The 11,816-nt window shown below is 40.5% G+C and overlaps 1 protein-coding gene across 1 annotated transcript; it reads right to left on the reverse strand.

The window, feature by feature from the left end:
- Positions 1-1,086: 1,086 nt before the first annotated feature.
- LOC124272501 lies at positions 1,087-10,175 on the reverse strand. The gene is made up of 5 exons (XM_046707699.1): positions 10,134-10,175; positions 9,362-9,411; positions 7,446-7,556; positions 6,764-6,793; positions 1,087-5,991 (listed from the first exon to the last, which is right to left on the reverse strand). The coding sequence occupies exons 1-5, from the start codon at positions 10,163-10,165 to the stop codon at positions 1,727-1,729; spliced, it is 4,488 nt and encodes a 1,495-aa protein (XP_046563655.1). The 5' UTR covers positions 10,166-10,175; the 3' UTR covers positions 1,087-1,726.
- Positions 10,176-11,816: the final 1,641 nt, after the last annotated feature.

An 11,816-nucleotide genomic window follows, 5' to 3' on the forward strand; every position in this document is an offset into this window, starting at 1 on the left:
GAAAACTAAAAGGTTATCATAATCATAACAAATTTCTATAAACAGTCCATCATATGTTTCTCTCTTAAAAGAATACAAATATCTATTAAGCTTAAGATATTGTTGTCAGATACTGATTGGTCAATAGCAAAATATACGAATCCATGTAGGCGGATTTGCCAGGGTGTACGAACCGTACACCCCGTCAAATCTGTCACGTGACACACTACACAGGTTGTACGAATGACCTTGACCTCAGATGCAATGTGGCTGCCAAACGGCTGATCGCTTCGAAATTTTAGAGTTGGCGTATACGATTATGAGCATAAACAGTGTAATAAAAGCTGTTGCCATAACTTCTTAGTTGTTTGTGTTAATACAAATATTAAAAACATAAAAGTTTCTGTATTTCACTTGTTTTGCGTCTCATTCTGCCGAGGATTGAATGATGGTTTTTTAAAGATACGTTCAATAAAAGATATCTTAGGGGTAATAAATTTGTCACACGGTGTTTTGAAAGGTGTACGGAACTGTAAGACCCTTGCAAATTCCATATTTCCTGAGGGCGCAGATTTGACGTACACCCTTTCAAAGGAAAATGACATGGTGATGATACCAGAGGTTCGCGAAAAGCCGTATCCTGCATAAATAAACAAAAGTTGACGACGGACCACCGGATATAACTGTGTCTCAATTACATAAGGTAACATAAAAGTTGACGACGGACCACCGGATATAACTGTGTCTCAATTACATAAGGTAACTTGAAGATATAAACAGCAAACTTATTTCAAGACAAAACAAAATACAATAACAAATAGATACGACAGACAAGCGCGATCATGTGTTTAAGAAACAACGACAGTCAATACAAATTGTATACAAATAACAGCTGTAAATATCTGCAAAGCATGAGCTGTTCTGCTCATAATGAAAACATCATTAAAAGGGTGAAGATATTTTTGTATGACAACAGCATCCCAGCTACATCAGCTGGTAAATAGTCTGAAAATTAGTCTGAAAATAATCGTGACTAGCACAGACAGCTTCGGAAATTCGTTTATCCGGACAATTTCAAGAAAACCACGCGTGTCCGGATAAACGGGGCACGACTGTATTACCAAGCTTGTGACCTTTAGAATCAGGAGGAATGTTGCTAGCTCATCATTCCTCACTTCTCTTTTGTAAAACTGATATCATTCACTACATCATCAACTGTTTTCAGTGATCCATTCGTATACGTTTCACAACTGCTTTGTGGTTAATGCCTGATAAAATCTTTTCCTGTGGCTGATCGAGAATGGTTGAACTCCAGCGTTGATGTTTTATATTAGGAAGTTTGTATCTGTCAACTTTTCAGTAGATTGCGAAACTTCTAAATTCAGATTTCATTCCAACAAAATTATGATGATTCCTTACAATCGTCTAGAAGAGTTCACTTACCCCGCTGAAATCTGTCTGAAATGTTTGTCAATAAATCAAATTATTCGCAAGGTATCTCTTGAACACTTGTTGACTTTGTCTTTATCTTCGAGGGTATGTAAACTTGGAGTTCTCATTGAGTTTCAAGATGAGATGACAAATATGTCATCTTAATCAACACAATCGCATTCCCATGCACAAGAAGATTAGGGAATGAAAAATGAAAAGGCGTATCGGTATTTCAATTCAGAAACATATCATAGTTTTGTTGTTGTATGGATGCAGTCCTCTCTAATATCTGCATGGCGATCGGTTAAATGCCTGCTTAAGATTTTTTCACCCATTTGGAAACGAATGACGCCGCCGATCCGAGCATGTCAGCAGTGCACTCAACTAACCGAGCTGTGCGTGGTTCTCCCAATAAATCTCTAAAGTTCATAGCTGTGCTTTTTAATTTTTCTAAATGGTCAACATCCACTTTCTTTGACTCTTCTGATCCACCACAAGCACCTTCTTCATTAGGGCCCGAACAATCCTGTTCATCAGGACAAAGCAGTTGCAAGGCGTCTTCATCAATCCCCACATCTATACCCACTTCATATGCTGTCATTCCAGCACTATTTAGTAATCCTTTGTCAGACCCAAGTGACAGCATTAGCGAAATATGTTCAAATGCAAACTCTCCATGATTTTGAGTAACCACATGTAGAATGGTGTCACCGTCATTGTTTTGGCAGTTTACGTCTGCCCCTTTCTGTACAATTCCAGCAATCACATCAGTTTCAAAGAAAGCAGATGTTTCACAGTACTTCAGCAAGACCAGATTCATTAATACTGTTCTAATCTCATCGTTTGCTATGTCGTAGGGTGTATGTCCATCATGGTTCTGGTATTGCCAGTCAGCACCTTGTTCTAGAAGCCACTGGATACGATGCCGGATGTGTCCTCCAGTAGAACTACAAACCAAGTGTAGAGGGGTATTACCATGTCCATCTGGCATGTTCACATCAATGCCATACTGTTGCAGCTTCCCAAGCACATTCTCTGTGTGGACGTCCTGTAGTGTACAAGCTTTGTGAAAAGCTGTTTGTCCTTGGTCATCTCTTTCATTTACGTCCCCTCCGGAACGGATAAGAGTCTCCAGAACCAGTTCTGTAAAGGGACCAATGGCCATGCATGCTGAGTGAAGAGCTGTTATGCCATCTTTTGCTTTTGCAGCTATATCAGCTCCTTGCTGAAGAAGCATACTAATAATGGTAGGGCTGTGTTGTCCGTTGAAACTGCATATTCTGTGCAGTACTGGTCTTAGTTCTTTGTCAAGTAGTGATAAGTCAGTTTCCTTTGATAGCGCATCTTCTACTTCCTCCATTGTGTACCTGCCGTTCCCAAGACAAGCCTGATTCAACATGCTGTCGGTCATTAGCATCAAGATTTCTCTTTTATCATTCCGATCTTCTATGATGTCAATAGGTGAAAGGTGTTGGCCATTCCCAATGTTGACTTTTGCACCTTGGTTGATCAAAAACTCAATCATGCGAAGTCGGCTATCTCCTTCTGATAGACAAGCCAGATGAAGTGGTGTGTCCCCTCCAATGTCTTGGGAGTCTAATTCAGCATTCTTGGCGCATAATGCCTCTGCCACAGAGCAACCTGGTCCATCGGACCTTTCACAAGCAATATGTAGAGCAGTCTTGCCAGATGCGTTCCTCTCTGAAACATTAGCATCTGAATCCAGCAGTTCTTTAACAACACTCGGGGCAGATTCACCAAATGACATAGAAGCCAGATGCAGTGGGGTATTACTCTCCTTTGCTGTATGTAAGCGGTTTTTGGTCTTGAGAACACTCACATACTCCAGACTGTGAGCAAGGGAGTCCATGCACACAAGATGAAGAGGAGCATAACCTTCTTGGTTTGTCAGTGTTGAATCTGCTCCCATCGCCACCAATAATTCCACCACCATTTCGTTGAACGGAACTTGAACTGCTGAGTGTAGGGGGGTGTTACCATTAGTGTCAACTGTATTTACCTGTAGGCCATGCTGAAGGAGGTATTTCACTACATCCCCATTGTTCATAACGGACACTGCATGATGAAGACAAGACAAGCCATGCTGATCTCTAGCCTGCAAAACTCCGCCATTCGCTAGTATCATCTTTACTGCAGTACAGTTAGAACTTCTACAGGCAACATGAATTGCTGTTTCTTCAAAATGATCTTTCAATCCCACCTTGGTTCCATTGTCTATCAGGAGTTCTACCTCCTCCAAGCAGAATCCTCCGTCCAGTAAGAGATACAAGGGCGTGCGTCCATGCATGTCCAAAGAATTGACGGGGGCCTCGCATTCCAAGAGATCACTGATTACCACTGATCGTGAATCATGACGTTTTTCACACAAGACATGTAAAGGTGTTTTGTTCTCCTTGTTTAAAGATGAAATGTTGGCCCCACTTTCAATGAGAAGTCTGATAATGTCTTTGCTTGTGTCATCCCTTCCACACGCAAGATGCAACATCGTATTTCCATCCTCATCAACAGCTGATACGTCTGCCTGTCTGTCCAAGAGAAACCTAACGACTCCAACAGTTCCTTCACTGCAGGCTGTGTGCAGTGGAGTTCTGGATGAACCTCCACATGCATTGACTGGGAAACCTTCACTGAGCAGCCACTTCAGCAAGTCCAAGTCTTCAGAGCTGGCTAAAACAGCGATCTGTAAAGCCCTCAAAGAAGAACTGCCCTCTTCATAGATTTGGCTCCTAGATGTGACCGTATATTCATCCCAAATCAATCTCACAAGTTCCACTTTGTTGCAACGACATGCCATGAAGAAAGCAGACTCACCATTGTCCACAGTCAGAATATTGGGATCCTTCCTAATCAAGTCACAGACTATGAGAAGATTACCTCCCCAGATTGCATGAGGCAAAAGATCACGGCAGGCAAGGGTGCCATCTATATGGCTTTCGTTGATGACATGATACAATTCCCAGTTTCCAGTTTCACACACAGTTGTCATCATGACAAGCGCTGTGCCTTCAACATTCCAGTTTGTGACATTTTGTGACACTGCAGTGATATCTGTGACACAGTTGGTGTTTCTGAGAGCATTTACTAATGCTACCACATTTTTGGACCAAGAAAGGGGTCCTGTGCTCAAACAACGTTTGACAACGCTTAACATCTGTCCATCACATGCTTTCATAAAACAAACATCACATGGTTTAGTATTAGCGTCCAAAAGGATATCAGCCACTGATGCCTGTTGAAATGAACATGCTGTTTCTAAAGCTTCATGCTTGATGTGTTCAAGTTCTTCAAACCCTGCCATAAAGAGAAGAATTTGAGTGAGAGAAAACGCATGACCATGTTTAGCACATGAGGACGCCATTGCATTGATTGTTTCTACATCATCCAATATTGGATTGTCTTGGAAGAACAGACACACAAACGTCTCATCTTTGAAAACGTCATGCTCTATAAGATCTTTTGTAAAGTCCTGGACTATTCTGTCTTTCAGGTTCTGAAACAAATTACTGTCAATCTTCACTGAATGAGCTCCTTGACTTTCAGTGGCTTCTGTTACAGTATGACAAATCAAATAGCCTAATGGACACCATTGTATGAAGTATACAGGGGCGATCTTTGAGAAGGTGAAACATACAGCATCTCGAACTGCATCATGAGCAAAACAATAATGTTTTTCGCGATACACGACCAAGTCACCATTCAAAGATTGGGCTGCATTTCGCATGTCCTTCAGCTCAGACCCACGGGGCAGGTCCAGGATTCTAGAGAGGATATCAAATGAAGCTGTTAAATCTATTTGCCCATCACTCGGTGATGAGAAGTCTGAGTCCAAAATGTGACTGTATTTCATTATCAAGATCAGCAGAGCAGTCTTGATTGGATCAAGCTTAGCTATGTGTTCACAGAGAACTGCCAGTGGATGTCTGAAGAACATTGCCCATTCTTTCAATGGTAGTTTTTTCTTTGATAAATATTTACAGCAGTCAAAAAACCAGGGGTGATTGCTTGCATTGACAACAGAAGCCAGTATTCTACAATCTTGTGTCAGTCGTTTGAAAGAAGCTAACTTCTCAAGAATAGCAAATTTTTCATAGTCCCTCAACAACAGATCAGGATTTTGTAGTTGCACTCTGTGAGTCTTGTCCAAAAAGTCGTCAAAACTAACTAAGGCATGACTTCTGTCAAGGAAACCATTTTCACTTGTCACAATCAGATATATCCTACCGGTGCTTTTAGCATGAAGCATATTTTGAAGAACTTTATTCCAGCGAATCACCATCTCTGGCATAAACACCCTTGATCCAAAAATGTCATCGATTAAAACCACCATTTTTTCTTTCTGAGAAATATGTGAATATTCTTCAGGGTTGTTGAGTATGAGTGGTGTGTAATTCTTATCTCCAAAAGTAGCCAGTAGATACAGGCCAATGGATGACTTTCCTGATTTGGGTTTGCCCTCCAAGCATACGTAGCCATAGTGAAGGTGTTCTCTTGCAGCTTGTACAGATTTTGTAGGATGAAACGTTGCATGGTTGAAATCTTTCAGGGTGGATTTCGATCGAGCTGTAAAGGAAAGTCACCTAAAATTGATGGGACATCGAAGCACACCAGGTACATTAAACCACAGGCCATCGAGTCTTTGCGAAGATTAAAGTTCAATTCTTGTTGTTTGTTGAGATGATCCCCGACTCGAAACGCCTCACGGTACAATACATCATGATGTATTGTACTGTGAAACATTTCGAGTGGGGGTCCATCTAAAACAAATTTAAACTTTAATCCTCGCAAAGACACGAGGGCCTATGCATTTAACTTGGCTGAATATTATGTGGAGTGTTTTCTCTTTACTGGCTTTTGATTGTGGGCAGTCGGATGAGCGAGGAACCCAACGTAATATATTTTAATTTGAAGCACATTGTTATGATAACAAAGATTCTTTTTAGATATATTATGTAATATTTATACCACACAACATACAATGTTGATAGAAGCGGCAAAACCCTTTCCACATCCATAAGAAATCTCTGGTAAAAGCAGAGTCGACTTTACAATTGTGATTATGTCATGAGTATAATTTGTTTCAGCAGTATTACAGGTGTACGAGAGTGGATTAGCGTCTCTAACGAATATGAACCTGGCAGTGATGACAATCCCACATCAATATCAGCTCTCCCTGGTGTTCTGATATATAAATATGCTCACAACCTGATTTTGTAATAAACGGCTCAAACTAAATCCACTTGCCATGATAAAGTGGCTGTCATATTTGATAGAAGCGTCCTTTTTTATCTTAATTATCGGGTTATCATATAGTTTGATATATGATAAAAGTTACCTTTCATGTTGTCAAGGATTGTATTGTCCACTGCAATAGAAAAGGATGGATTTTACGACACTTCATAGAACCCGTGAAGATCCGGGTTAGAATTGGTTTTCAGCAACCCATGCTTGTCGTAGAAGGCGACTAATGGGATTGGTGACTTGGTTGACAATTTCATTGTACCCAAATTGTGTGGATCGATGATAATGCATCGATGCTTGCTGGGTTGTGTGGTCCAGACTCGATTATTTACAGACCGCCGCCATATAGCTGGAATATTGCTGAGTGCGGCGTTAAACAACAACCAACTACGTTTCATACAATCAAGGTTACTCTCGCGTTTGCTTTTTTACAGAAATCACTGTCCTAATGAGCTGAGTGATGAAACAAGGCCTGAAACAATATGATTTATAAATATGAATATGGTAACTTAAGGGATAACAATATATTCACCTTCTGGTATGAGATCATAATGTAATGAGAATACTCAAAGTCTCCTTTTTCAATGCTGAGGGGCGAGGGTAGACTAGTGGTTAAAGCGTCACGCCGAAGACCCAGGCTCGATTCTCCATATGGGTACATTGCGTGATGCCCTTTTCTGGTGCCCCCCGCCGTGATATTGCTGGAATATTCGAAAGGCGGCGTATTACCATACTTTCTCACTCACTCACTCATTTTTCAGGTCTGAATACTTTACCTTCATGGTGATGGACGTGAATCTCCTTAGCAACACAGGATCCGGGGGAGCTGTCTACCTTTATCATCAACGCTTCGTCTTCTGAGACTCGTCCGCGTGATGATCTGGCAACTTATCAACATAAAAATACATGTTACATAATTTCTTTAAAGTAATTTATTGTCGGAAAGTTTGGGAGCTGTGTTGCAATATAAGCTACATGATCAATGATGTAAATAATTGACACACAATGCGTAAACATATATATGAACGCACATTGTATAAGAATTGTTCATGAGAAAATGCAAATATCACTTGATTTTGAGGTCTGCATTAAACATCATAGACAATATTTGATGAGTATTTCCAACACTTTCAAAAAGTTTCTTTTGTGACGAACGACCAGGGTTGAAAAAAAAGTTATCTCTTCGAAAGGATCATTTACCTAACAAATGAGCCGTCTACGAGTTAAACTTATATTTAAAAAGATATATTTAACCTGTGTGTCTGTCGTGAAACTTAACTAATATATATGCTCGTGATATAGTCACAATTGTTCAATCGACTATGCTTTTAGCAGAGATTTTCTTATGAATGTGGAAAGGATTTTGATTTCGTCGCTTATATTTACAAGAAAATTTACTCTGAGAGAGCATGGTTTTACGCCGATGAAGCATATTGTATATGCAATTGCAGGCATAAACGTTAAACGTCCCAATACGTTAACGTCCCAGCTCTCATTTCGACCAGAGAGGTGGCCTAATGGTTAAAGCGTTCGCTCGTCACACCAAAGACCCGGGTTCGATTCCTCGCATTGGTACAATGTGTGAAGCCCATTTCTGCTGTCCGGTGCTGTGATATTGCTGGAATATTGCTAAAAGCGGCATGAAACCATATTCACGCACTCATTTCGCACGCAGATGTTTTCTTTGACGCGAATGGTGTCCTTGACCTTTGACACTTACCAAGTAATGATTAAGGGCCTGTTCGATTATTGCGAAACTGGTTTTGGTTTCTGAAACTGGTTTCTCCTGTTATAAACGAGTGTCCAGTTTGGGATACATGGTTTCATAGTGAAACTAGTTTCTAGTTTTATAAACGAGTGGATGGTTTCACCATACGGTTTCAAACTGGATACAAAAAAATGTCTCAGCTACTAAATTTATATATGTGGAAGGAATTGGATGACAGCATTGCCGAAGGTAATATTTTTTGTCATTTTATCAGGGAATGAACAAATAATAAAGAGATGAGATGCTTTTGGAGGTAAATATTTGCGTATATGTAATTATACTGTTACAAACAATTATATGGATACAAGTTACATAAAATAGCCATGTTCAATAGACTGGGGTTTTAAATAATATTTTCATAGTTCTCAGTTGATTTTTATCATTGTTTTGGTTACAGAAACTGCTGCTCTATTTTGCCACCAAGATCAGCTGAACTTCGTTTCCGCCATGTTTGTTGCGAGGGAACGCGAAACTAAACTGCGAAACCTGCCTCGGAGATGGTTTCGAAGTTTCAGAACCCAATTTTTGGTTTCGACATAATCGAGTGCCCGGTTTTCCAGAAACCAAAACCGGTTTAGCATAATCGAATAGGCCTTCATATTGGAAACTTGCCCCGTGTCCCGTTTGTAATATGGCATTACTCACCAAGTGTTAAGGTGTGCATGTGTGTGAGTGAGTGTGATTTTACGCCGTTTTTAGCAATATTCCAGCAATATCACGGGAAACACCAGAAATTGGTTTCACACATTCTACCCATGTGGGGAATCGAACCCGTGCTTTCAGCGTGACGAGCGGACGCTTTAACCACTTAGCTACTCCTAGACTATCTGTTGCCCATAACAGTATACAATATCCTTTGAACATCATCTATCCTGGTTTCATCTCATATATTTTATCCATTTGTTTATCAATGTCGGTACAAACCTTCACTTCCCGTTGCGTGATGCTTCATTAGTGAAGCAAGGGCTTGCTGGCTGTACAAAAATAGTAGAAGCATTTTGATTGGTGGAAATAAACCAGAAACATTCTGTAGGATATAAAGACATTCGTAACTACTCGCCTCTTTCCGTGACCTATAAGAAGACTCGTACCCCTATCGTACGCCATTATTGCCAAGAATCGTGGCAAACCAATCAAATCGCGCGTAGTAAAACGCAATTCGAAGCATGAAAATGGCGGCACCGTTGAAGTTTGAAACTTCGCTAAACTATGCAAAGCACAATTTAAACAGAAACTTTGAGCTAAAGGATCAGAAACTTTAAACACTGAAATATTTACAAAGGGAATGACTGTATCGCTGTTTTGCCCACGGGATATGGGATATTCTAGGAACCATGTTTGGAAATTCAGAGTTATCTTTCCTTGGCAATAGTACTAGACTTTTTTTAATCTCCATGCCCGTTTGCGCTTAGACACGGCCCAGTCGTAAACATGGCCACGAGAGGGGTACGAGACGCCATCCGGCTTGCCGGAATGACACGAGTAGTTACGAATGGATATATAGACTCAGCACAAAGATATCGAATAAGAGCATGTTCATTCAGATTTCACTTTTTCCGTTTCATATGGAGTTTACAGTATCAGAATTTGCACTTGATGTAAACATGATCCATTTTGCATTGAAAAATATCAAGCCTTTTAAATATACAATGTACATTGCTTGCATGAAACTGCGATGACAAACAGATAGATTTACCTCGGGAGTGCATTTGTGCGTTCCATATTCATTTGTGTTGAAGATAAGGTTTCTGAAATCAAATATGTATTTATTACCTATAAAAAAATACCACACGACGCTCGCCCACTATCGTGATGACCTAAGAGCTAAAGCATGAGCTATACACATACATGCAGTGAGTGATTCAGAGAGTATTGTTTTACGCCGTTTACAACTTTTGTCTATGCTCCGTGAAGATTCTCGGCTTCAGCTACTCATAATGTCAATCACTAGATTGTTTGGTCCGGATTCGATTTTTTACAGACAGGTGGAAAGTTGCTGAGTGCGGTGTAAACCATCAAAGACATAATAACTATTCACCTATACCCTATTAACTATTGTACATGTAATGACACTTTTTTGAAAGCACACACAATAAGTTAAACACATCTCTGAAATAGTTCTGTTTAGAGGTTTACCGTTTTGGTATGTGCTTGGTGCTGTTGGTTGTTTGGACAGGGACGAGCTTGCAGTGGGCACCTGTTTCGTGGAGGTCGTATCTCCCAGAGATGATGTATTTGTGACATCTAACACACATCTCTCATATTTAATATAAGAGATTCACTGGAGTTTTACAACCCGATAGGAATATTCTGAGGCATTCCGACACCAGAAATGGACTACACATTGTACCCTGAACGTGAACGTTGGGTTTGTCAGGCTAAAGCTTTAACCATACCAATTTAAATGTTTGTAATTTAGATATTATCAAATAAAGGTAGCCGTAGAACGCTCATGGCGTCTAGTTCTCGCCAAATTTTACAAAGGATAATAATAATAATAACTAGGATTGCCTCCTGGGCAATACTGAAGGTCTTCAGACTTCCCCAAACACTCCCCGTGGCTGCCTTTACTTGTACCGTTTCTTTGGACGTCAGCTGGAGCGTCCATTTTAACTCTCGGAGTTACGGGTGTTTGAAGTGTACTTAAGGGCTAGAAAAGCGTCCAAAACGCAGGCAGAACACGTTTTTGACACGAGAGCGGATCGGTGAAATGCAGCCGGGATCGCGGGGTCATGTAGCTTTTAAATAGTTCCCACAGAAGATATAGTTCTCTCTTTAACAGGCCGTAGCTCTAGGGCTGGGACGGATACTCGGGTACTCGAATCCGGGTCGGGTCGGGTACAGCTGGAATCGAGTCCTATTTCAAGGAACCGAGTACCCGGAAAGGGAGAGAACTCAGTAATGACAAGGGCAGGTAACTCTAACCTAGAGCAATATGGACGACACACATGCTAAGTTGAGTGTTTGGGCTCATTTTGAGCTTGATGCAAATGGCAAGAGAACCAAATGCCGACTCTGTGGTATCATGTCTGAAATTGATAGTACAGTCTGCTTATGGTTTTGAGATTTATCAGTGTTAGACCCTGCTGGTGAATTCTACTGAAGTGGTGAAGGTGTGGGACTTGCGCTACTCCTGGGCTTCATCCCTTATGAAGCTGACACGCCAAGATCAGGATATACTTAATCTCATAATTTAACACAGTTACAAATTTGAAGACCCATACGGTTTTTCAATCTAATATGTCAATCTACTGCGGAAGCTGTACAAGGTCAATGCAAAACATCTTGCACTAAAACACAACCTAAACAATAAACGTGTTCATTACATTGTGTATTTGTGTTCATTGCTTATCAAGCTTTTAAGATTACGTGTACTCAG

The sequence above is a fragment of the Haliotis rubra genome, unplaced genomic scaffold (genome assembly GCF_003918875.1).
Source record: "Haliotis rubra isolate DU_JTF1 unplaced genomic scaffold, ASM391887v1 Scf170, whole genome shotgun sequence".
Lineage (NCBI taxonomy): Eukaryota > Metazoa > Mollusca > Gastropoda > Lepetellida > Haliotidae > Haliotis > Haliotis rubra.